General features: G+C 33.1%; 1 protein-coding gene across 3 annotated transcripts in view; it reads left to right on the forward strand.

Annotated features, from left to right (window-relative positions):
* The window catches only part of LOC101900564 (bone morphogenetic protein receptor type-1B), a 472,784-nt gene that overhangs the window by 388,679 nt on the left and 62,294 nt on the right, over window positions 1-21,811 (forward strand). Inside the window, exon 3 of one of the 3 annotated variants that reach the window (XM_059125601.1) lies at window positions 2,003-2,056. The exons of the other annotated variants lie outside the window; for them this stretch is intronic. Within the exon in view, the coding sequence (XP_058981584.1) occupies window positions 2,003-2,056 (54 nt within the window). The remainder of the gene's footprint in view (window positions 1-2,002; window positions 2,057-21,811) is intronic. 3 annotated transcript variants of the gene reach the window in all.

The following is a 21,811-nucleotide window of genomic DNA, read 5'->3' on the forward strand; positions in this document are numbered from 1 at the left end:
TTTACAAACTGCTGGAAGTTCACCACTTTCGGCCAAGCAACTCTTTAGCTCTTTTGAGTCTATTTTCTTTCCGTTGCGGTGTAAGTTCTTGCACTTTTTGGAATTTCAGAAGCTTTACCCCATAGCTTATTTTTCAATATTTGCCGAATGGAGTATTGCGATATGTTCAGCTCGCGTGACATTTTTCGGCCACTGCGACGGGGGTTTCCATCAGGACGCTTCTTTACTTTCTTCGAACCATTTCTGCTGATGTTGCTGTTTCCTTCCGTCCACATCCTTGACGTCGGGCTTCCCTACCAGTATCACGGTAACGAGCGATGGTACAAGACATAAAAGGTTTATTCACATTTAAATGCTGGAGTGCTCTACGGATATCCATTTTTGGTTTTCCAGCCAAATATGAGGAAATCACACTATCACGCTTGAATTCCATCACGAATATCTTTTTTTCTGGAAAATTCTCACCAAAATGCTTTTGTACGCTTGTAAACAATGTAATCAGCTGTCACGGGTATAATTTTAACAGCTGTCGGACGAGTGGCTTAGAAATGACAGCAGTCTGAAGTTGTTTGCAGTTTTTTTCATCTCACGCTGTATAGAATAACTGAGGGCTCAGCTGTTCTATTGATGCTCCCATATAACAGCTGAGGGTTCCTAAAGAACAGCTGAGGGCTCAGCTGCTCTCTTAGGGTTCCCATAGAACAGTTGAGGGCCCAGCTGCTCGGTGGATGCTCTATAGAACAGATAAGGTCTAAGCTGCTCTATAGGTTCCCAATGGCGGCTCAGTGGCTCTATAGGTTCCCTATAGAAAAGCTGAGGGCTCAGCGGCTCTATAGGTTCCCTATAGAACAGCTGAGGGCTCAGCGGCTCTATAGGTTCGCTATAGAACAGCTGAGGGCTCAGCGGCTCTATAGGTTCCCTATAGAACAGCTGAGGGCACAGCGGCTCTATAGGTTCCCTATAGAACAGCTGAGGGCTCAGCGGCTCTATAGGTTCCCTATAGAACAGCTGAGGGCTCAGCGGCTCTATAGGTTCCCTAAAGAACAGCTGACGGCTCAGCTACTCTGTAGGCTCCCCATAGAAAAGCTGATGGCTCAATTGTTCCATTGGCTTGTACCTTGTACTGTACCAACAAAAAGTTTTGAATACCCCCTAATCATCATCTCATTGTTAAATTATAATTTGAAGAGGAAAAAAAAAACAACCAACAAAATAAGAAATCATCATCATCAACAATATATACTTATTATATATTTTAATGCTACTGGTTTTGAAAAATATTTAATTCCCCCCGTTGGTCGCTTGTGAGGTTTTGTTTTGTTATTTTCATTAATCTTTCTTTGCAAAATTAGCCAACGATTCAAAAAAAAAAAAAAAAAGAGAAAAAAAGAGTCGCCAAATTTCATGGAATTTCTCAAAAAATAAAAAGAAATCACAGACAGGTTATAATTTAGATTCAATAAATTATAAACAAATTAAATGGTAAGGGTGTTAACGGTGGGTTTTTTTTCGAAAAATCCCTGGTGACAAAATTCATAATTAGCTAACAATGGAGAGGCAAAAAAAATTATTTGTTTCAACAAAAATTCCAAAATTGAGCGGTTTTTTTCTGGAATTGTTGCCAAAGACAATAGAAATTATACGGAAATTAAGATTTAATGATACGGTGGTGGTTATGTGTTTTAATAAATGAGCCCAATCGGTGGTGGGATATTAATTTGGACAACAACAAAATATGTCACCCTATAAATCATGGATTTTTGGTTGGTCTTTGTGATTGGGTTTTTTTTTAAAGCTTCATGGGAGGCTGCATTTTGGAGACAATATCCAAGGGTGAAGTTTTGATTCATTATTGTATTGTCTTCCAAATTTTTGTATCTTTGTTTATGATCTCTCCTATTTATATTGAAATTTTAAAAACTAGAGTAGTTTTACTTTTTGTTTGAAAAATTATTTAATATTTTTTCTTCTCTCCCCTCTCTCTCTCTCCCTCTCATTTCAGGTAAGTTGCATTTGCATACGAATTACCACAAAAGGCCAGCCCAAACCAATTTACGTAAGTTTGTTTATCCCCATTCCTTTTGGTTTTAATTTTACCACTCCCTTTGCGAGTCTCTGGGGTAGGAAATTACTCAAATTTCACAGCAGAATTTATCGATCCACCCATCTTTCCATTTGCCTAATTTATTTGATTTATTATTTATTTTTTGTCTACACTTCTCAGTTAAATTCTTAATGGGTGGTCAGCAGATATAAATATTTATTGGAATATTGTGTGAGGATGGGATTTTATGGGGTGCACCCAGCTGAATTTAAATTTTTTCCAAATAAAAATAAAAGTTGTAAGTTTGTGCCGAATTTTGAAAATCCTCCAATATTTGGAAAGAATTCTACAATTAAAAAAAAAAATGAAATCTGACGACGTGGACCTGCAACTTTTGTCATAAGCCACGACAATATTCAAATGCCAAACTAGAAAAACATCGGTGAATAATGTAGCTAAAATCATGAAAATACCGAATATAGGAAGGTACCACTATATGCGGGCTATACCAAAACGTGGATCTGCACAGACAATTTTCTGTCCTAGGCTGTAGTATCCATTACGAACTTCAAATACCAAATTCCGGTGAATAATGAAACAATTCCGTTGAATAATGTAACCAAAATCACCAAAATACCGAATATCGGAAGGTACCGTTATATGGGGGCTATACGAAGATGTGGACCTGCACAGACAATTTTTTGTCTCAGGCTGTAGTACCCATTACGAACATCAAATACCAAACGTGAAAAATTCGAGTGAATAATGTCGCTTAAATCATCAAAATACCGATTATCGGTGAAGGTGCCATTATATGGCTGCTATACGAAGCCGTGGACCTGCACAGACAATTTTCTGTCATAGGCTGTAGTATCCCTTTGGAATTTCAAATACCAAATTTGAAACAAATCCGGTGAATAATGTCGCTAAAATCATTAAAATACCGAATATCGGGTGGTACCACTATATGGGGGCTATACCGAAACGTGGACCTGCACAGACAATTTTCTGTCATAGGCTGTAGTATTCATTGCGAACTTCAAATACCAAATTTGAAACATTTCAGGTAAATAATGTCGCTAAAATCATCAAAATACCGAATATGGGGAGGTACCGTTTTATGGGGGCTATACGAAGACGTGGACCTACTTTGCCCACTTTCAATACCAATAATCCTGCAGACATAATATACATTTGAGCAAAATTTTATAAACCTACTTCATTCCGTTCGGAAGCTAGAGTGATTTTCATAGACGAACAGATGGTCGGACATCGCTTAATCTACGTAGAATTTTATGCTGATCAAGAATATAATACTTTATGGGTTCTAAAATGTATATTTCAAGGTGTTACAAACGGAGTGACAATCTTAATATATTTTCCACACTAAGGTGGAGGGTATAATATCGTCGGGAAACACAGATGGAAGGAAAATATTGAATCGAGATTGAGAAAAAAAAGTAAGCCAATGTCTATGGACGAATTTCGAGCAGCTGATCCATCAGCTATTCTATTGACGAACTGAGAGCAGTTGATCCATCAGCTGTTCTATGGACGAATAGAGAGCAGCTGATCCATCAGCTGTTTTATGGACAAATAGAGAGCAGCTGAGAACATCAGCTGTTCTATGGACGAATAGAGAGCAGCTGAGAACATCAGCTGTTCTATGGACGAATAGAGAGCAGTTGAGAACATCAGCTGTTCTATGGACGAATATAGAGCAGCTGATCCATCAGCTGTTTTATGGACGAATAGAGAGCAGCTGAGAACATCAGCTGTTCTATGGACGAATAGAGAGCAGTTGAGAACATCAGCTGTTCTTTGAGAGATGTTGAGATCATCAAGAGAGCAGCTGAGATCATCAAAAGAGCAGCTGAGATCATCAACTATTCTATGAACATAGAGAGCAGCTGATCAAGCAGCTGTTCCATGGACGAAAAGAGCAGCTGAGATCATCAGCTGTTCTATGAACAGAGAGAGCAGCTACGATCATCAGCTGTTCTATGAACAGAGAGAGCAAATGAGATCATCCGTTGTTCTATGAAAAGAGAGAGAGCAGCTGAGATTATCAACTGTTCCTTAAACGGAGAGCAGCTGAGATCATCAGCTGTTCTATGGACAAACTGAAATCAATCAGCTGTTCTATGGACGAATTGAGAGCAGCAGAACAGATGATGGATTTATCTGTTCTATGCGCGAATGGATCAGTTAATTTATCAGCTGTTCTACGGGCGTATGGATCAGCTGATATATATAGCCGTATAGATCAGCTGATCCCTCAGCTTTTCTATGTGTTAATGATTTCAATGGAAATATAGATCTGGTGGCCATCAGCAGAACTCGTTTTCTAAATATTTTATCGAACCCTGTTTTTAATTTCTCTATTCTTTTCGTTCCAAAATGTTCACCCTTTTGCTGTTGGAAAACCAGATTCCGTTTAAATATCAATAAAAGCAATCAAGTCAAATTATGAATGAAAATGAAAATTAAAAAAAAAAAACAAGTAAGCAAAGGCTACAGTCGAGCGGGGCCGACCGTTGAATACCCTACAACACTATAATAAACGATACAGTTTATATAGGCGAGATACTCGAAAGAATTCCACAAGATATTGTGACAAATTATAAAAGAAAACCATCAGGTTTCGTTCTCTAATTTTCGAATAGTAGCAACTTAAACTAATTTGCTCATTTCCAATTTATTGGAAGATGTTGCACGTAAACGGTCTTCCTAGATCTGGAACCAATATTTCTCAAAGACCTATAGTCTCCTAGAAGTGGCAAAAGATTAACATTTATTATTGGTTTTTGACTGAAACGCATCTATATGAGATACAGACATTTGACTATATTCTTCAACGAAATCAGCGTTAACGAAATAGTCAGAAGTGCGTTTTTCCTGTATTTGTGAATTCTCCAAAAAGTCACTGGAATCGACATTTTCGTATTTCGTCTACAAAAGTTGGCAAACTATTTCACACATTGAATATTTTTGGATGGCCATCCAAAACTGCTTGGCTTTTGCAATGTCCGGTAACCCCCTTTCAAATGTGCATGATGATCGGGCGATAATTACGACCTGCTGACAATTTTGCTGTTTTTTGGTCCATTTCAACCCCTAAATATATGGCGATCATCTCCAAAAAGAGTAGGCTTCTATTCTGACCCTCATCTTATCCCCATGCAAAATTTCGTAAGGATCGGGCCATAAATGCGATCTGTATATGATATTCTGATGTCATAACTACTTAGTTTTGTTAGCTGTAGAAATATTACCAAATGTTTAATTCAAAATGAAAATATGCCAAAAATATGACAAAATTGAAAAAATATGAGAAAATTTTAGAAAATCAATATTTTCATCTTTAGAGAGATATTTTTATGCGATTTTTTAGACGTTTTTTCTTTCCAGCCAAGAGGCCATTCTGAATTAATGAGAACTGTCGAAATCAGTTCAGCCGTTCTCGACATATAAGAGATTTTCCAAGCATATCTTCTTTGATAGACATATGTATCGCACATATTTTGCTATATATCCGATTTGTTGGATGTTAACATCAATGTAAAGGTTAGAAGCAACCTTGTCATGGCTTTGGGATTTCGCCGGGATTTAAAATATTCGCGGTTTAATGAAAAATTTTGAATTTTTTCAACACAAAATATATAGTCTATTTTACCCGCTAAATATTATCCGATGACCACCCAAATTGGTAGGCTTCTTCCCCGTCCTAAACTCTAGCTACATGCGAAATTCCGCGTTGATTGGTCTATAATTGCGACCTGTATAGCTACTGAAAAATCCGACATTTTTTCAGTATTTGGTCCATTTCAACCCCTAAACATTTGGCGATCATCTCAAAAAGAAATAGGGTTCTATTCTGGCCCAACCCCGACCTCCATTCCAAATTTCGTGAAGATCGGGCCATAATTGCGACCTGTAGAGTGATTACAAATTAACATGGACAGACGGACAGACGGACAGACGGACGGACGGACATACATAGCTAGATCGACTCAGCTCGGCGAGCTAGGATGATCCATATATACTTTCCTATATGGGAAACCAATATTTCGTGGTGTTACATAATTTTTGGCCCAATCAAACTTATAATACCCCCAACACATAGTGTTGTAGGGTATAAATACCAACACCAACCAACCACTAGAGCTAACAACAAATTTCGAATTAAATAAATTAACGAAAAAAAAACTGGATTTCTAAATCAAGCATAAAAATCAAAGGTGTTTAATAGAAACTCCAAATATGGTTATCGAAGTCCACAATCGTAGCATAAAATCTGCTAAGGCTAGACAGGGGAACCTCTGAGGTGTTTACAAAATTTTGATAAAATAAGGAGAGAAGTTTGACTTAATATCAACTGGAAATTGAGATTTTTTTTCAGTGGCTTAACTGTAGTTACCAAAGAAAAAATATTCTTAGCTAAAAATAGAATAAAAAAAAATAGTGATTTCCAAACTCATGTGGTTATGGCTTTTTAAGGAAATTTAGTTTTTTTGCAAAGCTGGAAACTTTTCTCAAATAAAAAAAATATGAAGCGTAAATATCACCAAGCAACACTACCATTACAATTCGTAATAAAATTCCCTCCTTTGCCTCTTCACTCCAAAAATAACAAATCGTATGTGATTTTTCATTTTTAATTGAACAATTTTCGTGCAAAATCCACAGATAAATAATTGACAAAAAACTACGGCGACGACGACAACTAAACGAAATCATTAATAGAGCCAAGCTCCAAAAAAAAAAAAAATCCATGGCAAATCTAAAACGCTTTTATAAAACTAATGGTCCGCAAATTTCATTTTGTACCCCAAAAAAAAATTGAAAAAAAAAAATCATTGAAATTGGTGTCAATGATTTTCCAATGGTTTAGAGAAGCGTAACTGAAAAAAAACAACGATTCAAATCGAAATAAAATGAGTCATTTTGCTCACCTTAAATGACAAATTTTTCAAAATATGAAACTCAATTTATTTATATTTTTTTAATGATAAACACGTGTTTTGATATTTTTGCTCTACCCAGCATCGAATATTATTAATGTGGCATGGGATTTTGATGAGCGAGTGATGATGACTTGGCATGGCAATGATGAGGGTGATATTGGTGAAAAATAAAAAGAAATAAAAATTAAAACTACAGAGATTAACTAAAAAACCGTCTCCAATGGGGGTAATCGTTGGGAAAATTAATAAAAAAGAGTTATTAATTTCTCATCAAAAAAAAAAAAATTAATTATTGATTGGGCGCCACTGGTAATCTGTCATAAGTCAAACCCGACGATTACCAAACTAAATCCAAATTTAAATGCATAACCACTGAAGGTTCACCCTTATACCTCTGACAAATTAAGCTAGCTCTCAAGTACAGCTTTAAATTTAAAATAGTAATTGATTGGGCGCCACCACTGGAAATATGTCAAAATTAGCCCCAACGATTATTGGACTAAATCCAGCATTTCTCGATAAAATGTATTCAAATATTGAAATATTACATGTTTTTTAATTTCCAAATTCCAAAATTCTTATCCTTATGTCTTTGGCAATCTATGCTAATTTCAAATTACATTTTTAAATTTTCAAAATTATTGATTGGGCGCCACTAGTAATTTGTCAACTCAAAGCATCTCCGACAAATCCACAATTTCTCCACAAAACATTCAAAAGTAGCTTTCATATTTCCAATCTTCAAAACTTTGCATAATTATTCCAAACCCAACCTCAAATTCCTACTCAATTAATGCTCACCCCTTTGTATGTCTTTGACAAATTTAGCAATTTTACATTTCGAACTTTTGTTTTGAATACTCATATTCTTTTTCGAATTTTAATTGCATTATATTACCCCTTCCCTCCCATCCACTCCATTCTTTCTCATTTATGCTTTGGCATGTAATTATTTTCTGTTAAGTTGCTTCCGCGTTTTCCTAAGACCCCAGCAGGCCAGGCAAGCCACAGGCTATAGCTACGCTGCCTAGATTTTAAGCCCTATGTAATAATGAGCTTTCAATTACTGGCCTTAGGCTACTGAACAAAAACAACAACGAAAAAAAGTAACCCCTCAACAATTAGCCAGTCATTGCAGTCAGGCCGTGAGGCCTTAATTACCATTGATTTACCAAATGAAAGACAATAACAATTGGCAGAAAATTACAAAAACCAACAGCAGCAACAACAACAACAATTACAATGAACAGCAAATTGCAAAACTATTTTAATGATATTTAATTGGCAAGGGAAAAAAGTTCAAAAAAAAGAAATGAAAAATAAATTTAATGGGGGAAAATGATGAAAGGGGAAATAAATGATAGAGAGGAGATATTTTTGCGTGTGATATAGCCTGGAAGATCAGCTGAGCAGCTGCTCTAAAGGGATATAGGACAGCTGAAAAATCAGTTGCTCCCTGCAGCCTCTCTATACGCCAATAGAGCAGCGGAGACATCGGCTGCTTTATACGGCTACAGACTACAGATTCGGCCATACAACAGCTGAGGTATCAGCAGCTGTTCGTCTATCGGGCCATAGATCAGCTGAGATATAATCTCTGTTCTATGCGGCCATAGATCAGCTGAGATATCAGCTCTGTTCTATGCGGCCATAGATCAGCTGAGGCATATCAGCTGTTCGATGCGGCCATAAATCAGCTGAGGTATCAGCTGTTCTTCTACTCGGCCACAGATCAGCTGAGACATCAGCTCTGTTCTATGCGGCCATAGATTAGCTGAGGCAGATTAGCTGTTCGATGCGTCCATAAATCAGCTGAGGCATCAGCTGTTCTTCTACTCGGCCACAGATGAGCTGAGACATCAGCTCTGTTCTATGCGGCCATAGATTAGCTGAGGCCATAAATCAGCTGAGGGGCATCACCTGTTCTATTCGGCCATAGATCAGCTGAGGCATCAGCTCTTCTACTATTCGGCCATAGATCAGCTGAGGCATCAGCAGCTGTTCAATGCGGCCATAGATCAGCTGAGGCATCAGCTGTTTTTCTAATTGGCCATAGATCAGCTGAGGCATCAGCGCTCTTCTATGCGGCCATAGATCAGCTGAGGCATCAGCGCTCTTCTATGCGCCCATAGATCAGATGAGGCATCAGCTGTGTTCTATTCGACTATAGATCAGCTGAGGCATTACCTTCTCTTTTCCTACAAAGTTTAGTTATATTCGGCGATATATCAGGAGATATATTCGGGAATAGATCAATAGCTTTATTCGTCCAAAGACCAACTGAGAGATATGCTACTCTATACGGTCGTAGATCAGCTGAGACAACTGCTACTCTGTTCGGCCATAGATCAGCTTAGACGCCTGTTACTCTCTCCGGCTCTCTGCAGAGACATCAGGCTCTCTGGAGAGAAATCTGGTGAGTTGGGAGTACAGCTGTTCTATTTAACCACAGATCAGCTGAGAGTGCAACTGCTCTTCTCTTCGACTATATATTAGCTGAGATATCAGCTGCAGATAATCAGCTGTTCTTTTAAAAATCTTCTGTAAATTTAACACTTTTTCCATGACTTCTACATATCCTCTCATATGGGCCTTATACTGATATACCTCTCATTTTTTTTATTTATTTTTTTTTTTTTTTGTATTTTTTTTTCTCATTTCTGAAGAGAATAAAAAAGAGCGATTCAAAATCACAGCAGCAGCTATAGAAACAAACTACATAAATTGTTACCGCATTCGAAACCAGTTCACCTTGTTAAATGTTTCCATGTCGTCGTATTCGACGTCGTCGTCGTCATCGATGATTTCAATGTGCCAACCATTCAGCCAGCCAGCCAGCCAACCGGCCGTTTGTGTAGAATTCTGCTGCTCCTTAGTTTTGTTTTTGGTTTTATATTTTTTCTGTTTTTTTTTTTTTTTCTTTTTACGATTCTGTTAAAGTTTATTAAATACATTTTTCTAAAGTTGTAATTATTTGACAGTAACATAAACATATTTCTATGCGGTTCTTGTTAATTTGCCGACAAAGTTGATAGGTTGATAGTTTTCTGTTCTTGTTGTTGTTTTTGTTGCTTGATATTTGCTGTATGTTGTTAGCGTGAAAATTTAAAAACATTTGAAAAATCTTGTTTAATTGTTGGTGTTGTTATTTTTTTTTTTCTTCAATAAAAATTAATAAAAAAATAAAAATACAATTGAATATTGAGTCAATTGAATTTTTGTTGAAAAGATAAAAAATTAAATGTCAATGAAAATGTTTGAAATGAGTAATGTCTTTTTATTTTCGTTTATTGAGACAGGATGCAGTATTAAGTCAATGTTAGTAGATTTGAAGGTTTTTATGAATGTAGGATTTTTAGGAAAAATAGTTTGGGACTAGAACTAAATTAGATTTTTTCGGAGCCATGATCTGGAATTTTTCATAAATATGAAATATGATGAGGACAAAGTTGGTGAAAAAAAAAAATAATTTAAGCCTTAGTAAAATAATAAAAAAATTATTTCGTTTAAAAAATAATAATTAAAAATAATAATAAGAATATTTTAATTAATTATTATTATTATTATTATTATTATTATTATTATTATTATTATTATTATTATTATTATTATTATTATTATTATTATTATTATTATTATTATTATTATTATTATTATTATTATTATTATTATTATTATTATTATTATTATTATTATTTTTATTATTATTATTATTATTATTATTATTATTATTATTATTATTATTATTATTATTATTATTATTATTATTATTATTATTATTATTATTATTATTATTATTATTACTATTATTATTATTATTATTATTATTATTATTATTATTATTATTATTATTATTATTATTATTCTTAGTATTATTATTATTATTGTTGTTATTATTATAATTATTATTATTATTATTATTATTATTATTATTATTATTATTATTATTATTATTATTATTATTATTATTATTATTATTATTATTATTATTATTATTATTATTATTATTATTATTACTATTATTATTATTATTATTATTATTATTATTATTATTATTATTATTATTATTATTATTATTATTATTATTATTATTATTATTATTATTATTATTATTATTATTATTTTTATTATTATTATTATTATTATTATTTTCATTTTTTTTTTGTTTTTTTTTTTTTTTTTTTTTTTTTTTTTTTTGAAAATAATTTTTAGGTTTAAACTGTTTTTATGAGCAGTTTTAGAATGACTATCAAAGCCATCAATTAAATTTAGTTTCAGAATATTCTCAAAAAGACTAGACATGATATTTTCAAATATTTTTCAGGAGTCATAGACAAAATTTTTTTCAGAATATTTTCCCAAGACTAGCCACATAAAAAATAGATTTTTGTTGTCTCCATTGTCTATTGTTTTATAAACCGAACAAAAATGAGCATTTAATTTTCAACATTTTGCTTTAATTTGCATATTTAAGTGGTAGTGGCAAATAAATTTGAAACAAAGTCTTCCAAAACTACATTTGTTTCAATACGGGATTTTTTCTTTTGGTGGGGAATCTTGTTTTTTTCTTCTGCTGTCTGCGTATTTTTTGATTTTTGTTTACAAAATCGTGTGGGCGTTACCATTGTTAATTTATTTCAAAATGATATATGATTATTTGGTGATTAAGGGCAGCCGAGTGGCTCTATTAAAAGATCCGGATTTGTTGAAACTGTTTTCAGATAGTCACTGTCTTATAAAGATATTGTCTTTTTATTTATTTATTTATTTTTTTTTTTTTTTTGAAGATGAAAATATTAAAAATTGATATTTGAGGTGGACTTTGATTTGTTATTAATTTTAAGTCATATAACTGAGATTGATAGAAAGTTGCGGGAAAAAACGTCAGTCAATAAAATTTTTGAACTGTCCAAATATTTAAAAAAAAAAATACCCGAATGAGTTTTTTATTTTTATTTATTTATCTATTTTATTTTTTTTTTTATTTTATTTTATTTTATTATTATAATTTTTTTTTTGTTTTGTTTTTTTTTTTTTTTTAATGCCATTTATCTGTCTAAGAAATTTGGGTTTAGAATATATTGCCCTATTGAAAAAAAAACTATTAATACCAAAAACCTTTGAGACTTTTCCCCCAAAAAAATATTCAAAATTAAATTACTTAATCCGCCAAAAATTTACCCACAAAAAATTTTCAGTTACATGGAAACCATAGAAAACAAATTAACAGGAAATTGAGAGAAAAAAACCGCTTAAGCCTAGAAACTAATTTAAAATGTAAATTATGTTTTGTTCAGTATTGTTTTGACGTTCATATGAATGAATTCGAGACCTTCTTTTCCCGCCTCCTCCCCACTCACGTTGTTGCTCCCCACACTCACAGAAAAATTGACACCCACCCAGAAAAAACAAAAACACAAACCTTTTAACAAAGTTTTCAAAACAATAGATTGACTTGACTTGGCTGACTACCATTCCCTCCAGTTACAAATGGCAATTTAAGGTTTCAAACCAAAACCGAAAAAACAGCACAAAATCGTTAAAATGCTATTAAGCGTGGGTACAAAATTTTGTGTTCGCCTTTTTTTTATTGTTTTGTTTTGTTTTATAACCACAACATGCCAAGCGAAAAAACACAAAAACGTATTTAAATATAATTCGAGAAAAAAAAAAAAAACAGAATAATGGGTGGAAAATGGTGATGGGAAAACACATTTAACAAAATCCAATTATTAGGTGTTAAACCTGGTCAATTTTTGAAAAACAAAACAAATGTGTGGGAGGTAAACGTTTTGTTTTTTTATGCATTGCGAAAGGTAGTCAGAAATGGCTCAAAACATTGCCAGTCAAAACTTGGGCAATACAGATACGAATATCATACAAATCCAAAATTGTCAGACTTTAAAAATTTACTTTAAAATATGTAGTCCTCAAAAAATGGTTTAAAAAATAATTTTTTTTTTCAAAAAATATTTTAAAATCTCCACAAATTTAGTCCTTTAAAGATATTTTTTAAAATCATAATTCAGAACTTCAATTTTTTTCTTAAAAATCCCGGGAGTAAAAAAAAAATGCTGATTTTTTCATCCAAAAAAAAAATTTAAATAAATAAAATTTACGATTTAGTCCCTAAATTATGTTAAAAATTCACAATCCAAGATCATCGGATCGAAATTTCACAATTTCAAACTTAAAAAAAATCCTCAGTGACTTGAGGAGTACTTTCCGATAATATGGACCATAAAGGCAGAAAACAAATTTCGGACTTTGGTATTTTTCAAATTTTATGAAAAATCACTCAATTTGAGAAAATTTTGAGATAAAGGGTTCCACTGAACATAAACTAAAAATGAAGCGGAGTTGAGGCTGGGACCAAATGAAAAGTTTCGAAGAGCACTTCCCAAATATATGGACCTTGTAGACAAAAATAATTTCAGACTTAGACATTTTTCCAGGTCTCTTTATTCGGAAAGTACTCTTCGAGACCTTTCATTTGTGCCCAGCCTCGACCCCGCTTCATTTTTAGTTTCTGTTCAGTGGACCCTTTTATCTTTAATTTTCCTCAAATTGAGCGATAATTTTTCATAAAATTTGAAAAATTCCTAAGTTTGAAATTCTTTGGGACAATAAGGTCCATATATTAGGAAAGTACTTCTCGAGACCTATCATTTGGGCCTATCCTTTAAAATTTTAAATCCTATATTCTGGATAAGTAAGAAGAAGGACATGCAAGAGTTTCAAACTTTTTCAGGGTCATTTTTAAATACAATGTTTTGATTTAGCGATTTTTATGAAAATTCGAATTTTGCGTTCCATTTTTGTGATAAAAACTAAAATGAATTAAAATACCTTTAATTTTCCTCTGGTTATCTCTCTCTCTCTCTCTCTCTCTCTCTCTCTCTCTCTATTAACCCTTTATGAACCGGATAAAAAATAACTTGATATGCGGCTTTGCTAATTAAATTTAAATTTATCTTTACATCAGGACATCTGTGACATCCATATCAAATTTCGGCATTTCAGCTCTATACCTCCAACCAATACCAAATTTAGTACCATTTTGTACTTTTCGTTTAATTTTAGTACTCATTTGCAAGACTGTTCCATATCTCAATGCCAGAAACGAAAATAAATTTTGGAGATTCCAGCTCTATTCCTTCACCCAATACCAAATTTGGTACTTTTAGTTTAATTGTAGTACTCATAACCGTTCTATATCTCAATTCCAGATACCAACAAAAACCTAAATGTTAAATTTGAGTATTCCAGATCTATGCCTTCACCTAATACCAAATGTAGTACCATTTATTACTTTTCGTACAAATATAGGACCACCGCCAAATGTCAAACACAGATAACAATAACAATCTAAATATTAAAATTTACCCAATAACAAATATAGTACCATTCAGTACCTTTCGTACAAATTTAGTACATTTTTTTCAAAACCTCCTTCATACTGCAAACTTACATTCCAACTTTAATTCACATATCAAATGTTAAGTTTTTAGCTCTATCTGTACACGTAATACCAAATTGTACCAAATGAAGTACATTTTAGTACTTTTCGTACACTACCAATTTTCCCTTGGGAATATCCATCATACACTCCAACAGGGGGGTCTCATTCCAATTTTAAGAATTTTAGCTCTACTGGCTCTTCAAAATTTATTTAGGTACTTTTAGTACTGTTCATACCAAGTTAGTGCGGATTTCCCAAAAAAAAACTTATCGCGCCAAGACTGACCCTCATACAAAATTTCAAGATTCTGGCTTCAGCCCTTTCGTCTGAGCGTTGATTCTGGGTCAATCAGAGTCAGTAATTTTCCCTCAAAATTCCTAATTTTCCCTAAATTTTTTTAACCCAAGATTTACTCTTTCAAAAATAGTTTTTAATATTCGCTATTTAGTCTTTCTATAATTTTTTTTTAAAAATCAACAATTCAGCCCTTTAAAGTTTATTTAAAAGGACGCTCATCAATTAATCAAAAATATATAAAGATTTGGTCCTTAAAAATAAGTACGATTCAGTCTTCAGAAATTTTAAAAATTTATGATACAGTCCTTTAGAAAATATTATTAAAAATCTGGAAAATCCACAATTCGGTCCTTGAAAACAATCCTTAAAAGAAATATTTTAAAAATCCACAATTTAGTCCTTCAAAAATATTCTTAAAAATCAATGATTTCAGACTCTTATTTTCTTTCAAAAGTATTCCTTTAAAATTCACCCTTTAAACCCCAATTGTCTTTCAAAATATTCTTCAAAACCAACGTTTCAATTCTTCAAAAATATTATTTAAAACTCAATCTTTTTAGTATTCCTTGAAGCTTCTGATTCAAGTCTCTATTCCTTCACCCAATACCACATATAGTACCATTCAGTATTCTGAAAGTCCTTCAAAGATTACCTCAACCTCAAAATCAAGAAAAATTCTTAAAAAAAATATATTTTTTGAAAATTTCTACGATTTTGACTTAGAAAGTACTTTTTTTGACGAAATTTCAAATTCAAATTTGTTTGTAAAAATATGACTCTAAAAGGCCTTTAAATATGTTCAAAAAAAAAAACTACAATTGGTGTTTAAACGTCTAAATAGAAGAACATTTTAAAAACTACAGTTATAGGTCTGAAAGTCCTAAAAATATATTAAGAAAAATCTGAAAGTGCCTTCAAAGTATTCTGAAAAAAATTTCAATTCAAACCCCAAAATTAAAAAATAAAATAAAAAAATTTAATGCATGCTTTCCTAAAATCTCTGACAATTCTTTTTTAAGTTGCGACGATTATGACTCAGTAAATTCTTTAAATATTTTTTAAAATGATTTAAAAATATTTAAAGAATTTACTTTAAAAATTAAAATTATTTAAAAATATTTAAAGAATTTACTGAGTCATAATCGTCGCAACTTAAAAAATAATTGTCAGAGATTTTAGGAAAGCATGCATTAAATTTTTTTATTTTATTTTTTTTTTTAATTTTGGGGTTTGAATTGAAATTTTTTTCAGAATACTTTGAAGGCACTTTCTGATGTTTCTTAATATATTTTTAGGATTTTCAGACCTAAACTGTAGTTTTCACAAAATGTGAAAGTCCTTTTAATATATTCTTGTATGATTTTAACTCTGAATATCCTTCAAACGATATTCTCAATAAATCATCGATTGTCACTCTTGCAGTTCTTCGAAGAAAAGTTAAGAAACAATTTACGATGTTCTGAAAAAAATTCTCGACTCAGACCCCAAAAGTCTTTCTAAAAATTCTAAAAAATATCACTGGTGTTTCATATCGTCGTTTGGGAGATAATCTTTAAAAATCCACAATATTCATCCTCTGATCGCTCCCAATTACAGCTCTGGAACTCAACAACTTTTCCCAATATTTTACATAAAATTTCAGTTTTCTTAATGGGGCAGTTATATTTAATTTCTTCCCTTCACATCCACATATTCCGCACAATCGAATTGAGTGAGTGATAGCATATTAATAAATAATATACGGGTTGTCATAATATTTTTGTCTTGTTTTTTTTTTTTTTTTTTAGATAAGAAAAGTGACAAGCGACCAACTGCAATAGCAACAACAACAAAAACGTTGACAAATAACGACCACCAAAACTGTCAACCATATCTTCCATTGAAATAGAAGAGAAAAATGGGGAGAGAAAAAAATTCAAACATAAAACTGCATAACCAACTGCCAATAAAGTTTGTAATATTTGTTTGTTATCGCTCTGGTTGTTGTTGTTGTTGCTGTTCTAGTTATTATTGTAAATAAAATTATTAGGTCACAAAAGAACCACCATAAAGAAGAGAACAAAAAACCAAAAACACTGTCACAAGCCAAATAACCACAAACGAAAAATTTGGTGGCAGCGCCGGGTCTTTTGAAGGGGTATCCGATTACCCTGCTATTTGTTTGCACGTGCCTGCCTACGTTTTTGTGTGGTTAATTCTTTGTGGAAAATAAAATGGGAACTTTAATGGAGGAAGAAAGAAATTTAAGGAATCTACTGCCAATGGACCCTTAAAATTATTTTCTATAAATGGTTATAGGGGCTTCAGTCTTCAGCCCAAAAAAAAGGAAAAATACAGCTGTTTAAGCTCTAGTAGCCTTTAAAAAAATTATAAAACTGTACGCTATTAATATAGTGGTCCTAAAAGATAATAAAATATAGTTAAATTCTCTATTGTACCCTGAAATAAGCTCCCTAAATGTTCTCAGGAAAGTCACGATCATGGCTCCATCTATATGTCGATTACTTGCTTAGGAGCCTACTTTGGTTAACTTTGTACATTAAAACGGACTTATAATTAATTTTTAAGCCTCCTGGCCTTTTGTGTTAAATCAATCTCCAACTTGAAATTCCCTATTGTACCCTGAAAGAGCATCCACAAATCTTCTCAGGCCATTCAAGATTATGGCTCCATCTACAGGGGAGATGAAAAAACTGCAACAAACTTCAGACTGCTGTCATTTGTAAGCCATTCGTCCGACAGCTGTTAAAATTATTCCAGTGATAGCTCATTATATTGTTAACAAGCGTACAAAAGCATTTTGATGAGAATTTTTCAGGAAAAAAATTATTCGTGATGGAATTCAAGTGTAATTTCTTGTTATTTAGCTGGAAAACCACAAGTGGCTATCGTTAGAGCACTCCAGCATCTAACTGTGAATAAGTCTTTTGTGTCTCGTACCATCATGCTCGTTACCGTTATACTGGTAGCGTAGCCCGACGTCAAGGAAGTGGACGGAAGAAAACCTCAACATCAGCAGAAATGGTTCGAAAAGTAAAGAAGCAACTTGATCGAAATTCGCGTCGCAATGGCCGAAAAATGGCTCGTGAGCTGAACTTATGGCAATATTCCATTCGGCAAATATTGAAAAATGAGCTCGGGGTAAAGCCATTGAAATTCCAAAAAGTGCAAGAACTTACACCGCAACAGAAAGAAAATAGACTCAAAAGAGCTAAAGAGTTGCTTCGCTTGGCCGAAAGTGGTAAACTGGCGAATTTGGTTTTCTCCGATTTCTCCGATGAGAAAACATTCGTTGTACTGTCCAGCAGCTTGTAAACAAACAATGAGGTCAGCTGAAATGTTCACTTTCGGTTGGCCACCAGAACTCAAGGGCCGGCCATGGTGATGGTGTGGGCCGCCATAACAGCCGCTCATATTAATCGACCATGGCATCAGAATAAATGCCGAATGTTAACGCGAAAATATTCTGGAGGGTGTATTAAAGCTTGGGCACGCAAAAATATAGGCCGCAAACCTTGGACATTCCAACAGGACTAAGCACGCGCCACCCAAGAATGGTTACAAAATGAGGTATTTCGCTTCATTTCCAGCGCACGATGGCCACCAAAATCTCCAAATACCAAGCCGTTGGATCATTGTGTCTGGAGTATTTTTTGGAAAGCAAGGTTGGCACTAAACCTCCGAATACCAATCCGTTGGACCATTGTGTCTGGAGTATTTTTTGGAAAGCAAGGTTGGCACTAAAAAATACCAAAGTGTCGATCACCTCAAGCAAGCGCTTCGCCGGGAATGAGCCAAAATACCGCAGAGCAACATTTGGGTAGCGTGTGACGGTTTCATTGGCCGTGGGCTTTTATCGATTTTAAACGCCTTGGTCTTTGACGTTAAATCAACCTCCAACTTGAAATGATCAATTGTAGCTGAAATAGGCTCCAAAAATGTTCTCAGTACAGCTACGATTATGGCTCCATCTATATGTCGATTAGTTTCTTACGTGGCTACGAGTTAGCTTTGTACGTGGAAACGGACTTATAATTGATTCTTAAGCGTCCTGGGCTTTGGCATTGAATCACCAACCTCCAATTTTAAATTACTTTTGAATTCCAAATGTTCTCAGGACAGTCACGATTATAGCTCCATCTATACGTCGATTGCTTAGTTTGATATGACAACATTTTAAAGTGTGCTCGGCTCTACCCCTGTGGTAGAACCTGCTGGTTTTCGAATGAATTTTGCTCCCACTCTAAATCATGCAAAGCATGCTCGCTCTTATTCGAGCGAAAACCGATGGAAATGGTTTGTTCTCGATTTGTTTTTTCTACTCCCAGAAGTGCTCCCGCTCGATTTTGAACGAGTTTTACTCTTTACTCGAACTTGAGCGTATTTTCGAAGGTCTGTTTTCATTATGGCGGTACATGTTCCTCAAAAAAAAAGTATTGTCATTTTTGTTGAACTTGGTTCTCAAAAATATTTCCAAAAATTTAAAAATTCCTTAATTTTCGCAAAGTCTAAAAAGTTCTAACATTTCACTTTTCCACCAACCCCATCTAATTGTGCCTATAAATGTAGCAGCTGAAATATATTTCTGTTTGCTTTAATGAACTGAAATCCATTAAAAAATTTTTAAATCCATTAAAAGTGAACAAAAAATAAAGAGTTCTCAAATTTCACCATATTCAAATAACAATAAATAAATAAACAACAACAACAATGCATGGGAATAAATGCGGTAGCACAGGGGTATAAATTTTTAAAAAAAAATTTAAAATAAAAAAAAAATCTTTGAAATTTGAGAACATGGGGCAGCACCCCAACGTGGAGAAATACTCAGCGAAGGGGGTAGTTAAGGCAATTTTTGGGGATGGGTGTGAGAAGGATTTTCCGCGGGGGTGCGTTTATTCAAAAGAACAAAATTGCGATCCCCAAAGGATTATTGGAGTTATTTCCAATATTAGGTTTATTTTAAGTCTCTCTTCTACGTCAATGGGTAGGTGGATGGATGGGTGTGTAATTGTGGGTCAGGTATTCAAAATGTTGTATTTTTGCTTTTCTCCTCCAACTTTCATCATTTTTCTCAAATAGTTACAAAACGTAAGCTTTTTTGTTTTGTTTTAATTAAAAGCTGTTGTTATTGCCATTAAAAATTTGACATTTTTAATGTCTTTAGTTGTGATAAGACGTTTGTTATACATCAGGAAAATAGTTAGAGAGAAGGGAGGAAGGAGGAGGCCTGGAATATGAAAAGAAAATGTTGCACTATTTTTTCTTCTGTTGTTTTCAAATTGTTGTCTATTTACAAAAAAAAAAAAAAAAAACGAACACTTGTGTTTTTCAAAACCACAACAATTACAAAAAAAATCTGGTTAAAGTCTAACGGCCAGCTACAGGCCAAGCAACCAACCCAGTCAAGCACTCGACAAGTCGGCTGGTGTTTGAATGGGTTTTTTCTATTTTTTGCCATTATTAAAGGATGCAAATCGCGTGTAGGCGTTGGCGGCAGCACAAGATTTCTGCGCTAAAGCAACATTGCTCTCCAACTTGGTTTTTTAAGCGTCACATACCTCTATACCACCTAGCTTATTACCTGATTTTGGCCCAGCCACCAGTCCGGGGTATGACAACATGTGTCTGTCGTCTCACTCCAAACGTTTGTTGAACCGCAAAAAGTTGTTGTCAGTTTTGTCGAGTGTTTTGTAATGAACTGTTTCAATTTGGTTCGGTTTAAGCCAAAATGTCTAGAGAGAGAGGCAGAAAAAACTATTTTAAATATGGCAACAAACATGACCATATATTAGAGATTTATTCATTTTCTAGACTACAACAATATTGTAGTCGTCTCTTTTGTATTGAAATAAATTATTAATGGAATAGCATTTAATCATCAGCTTGTCATAAAATATTCATTCACGAGTGGGGTTTTTGTTCGAAAAAAAAACAGGCAAACTGAGGTTTCTAACAAAAAAGAACACTTGTTGTTTGAATTTGCCTCAGATACTGGCCAACTTAAGCCTCAACTCTGGCCAAGTTATTAAAAATGCATTTAATTAAATTATAGAAAGCCATATACATTGCAACAATGTTCATATGCATATGAGTTATGATATTAATTATTTTTTTTAAATAAACTTTAAATTAAGAAATTAATAAAAAATTAAAAAAATAATAATAAAAACTCAGAAAATAATAATAAAAAATAAATAAAAATTAAGAAAAAAATTAATCTAAAATATTAGGAAATTTTACGTTTTTTTAGGCAACATTGATGCAAATGTTTTCTGGATATATAATAGAAATAGAGATTTCTTTTCTTTGTTCACTTATAGTGAAATTTGATAAGGAATACTTTTTCCTTTAGTGTTATCCTTCTAAAATGATGTTTTGGGGTAGAATTTCGGATAAAATCACATACAGTACATCCCTAACACCCAAATGTGTTTTGAAAATGTACAAATTCATACACCAAAAAATAACGTATATTTTTTAATGGGTTATGTTTGGTATACAAATTTCTTTTATTCAGAGACTTACAATGAAATTTTATCTAGAATATTTCTTCCATTGACACTCCCCCCCAAAAAGTTAAGTATTGAGGGAGATTTTGACCTAGAATAAAAACATGTTAAATTAGCCATATAAAACCTAAACACAAAATTTTCAATTTTAATGTATACATTTGGAGTGCACTTTTCTTAATAACTATCATATCTAGATATATAGTTTATTCCTAGATTTATAGTAAAATTTAGTATAGAATATTTCTTTCTTTAATAGTTTTTGTCTAAAACTAGTTTTTATAGCACTTTCGTGCATTAGCTCAAAAAAAGCCGAGAAAAAAATTTGTCAGAGAATTAGGCAATGATATCGCGATTTTTTCATAGCATGATGTGTATATTTTCTTGCTATCTAATGGAAATGGAGATTTCTTTTCCGTGGGGACTTATAGTGAAATTTGATAAGGAATACTTTTTCCTTTGATATCAGTCTTCTAAAATGATGTTTTGTGGGAGAATTTTACTTAAACTCACATAAGGTACGTCCCTA

Source organism: Musca domestica, unplaced genomic scaffold, assembly GCF_030504385.1.
Source record: "Musca domestica strain aabys unplaced genomic scaffold, Musca_domestica.polishedcontigs.V.1.1 34, whole genome shotgun sequence".
Lineage (NCBI taxonomy): Eukaryota > Metazoa > Arthropoda > Insecta > Diptera > Muscidae > Musca > Musca domestica.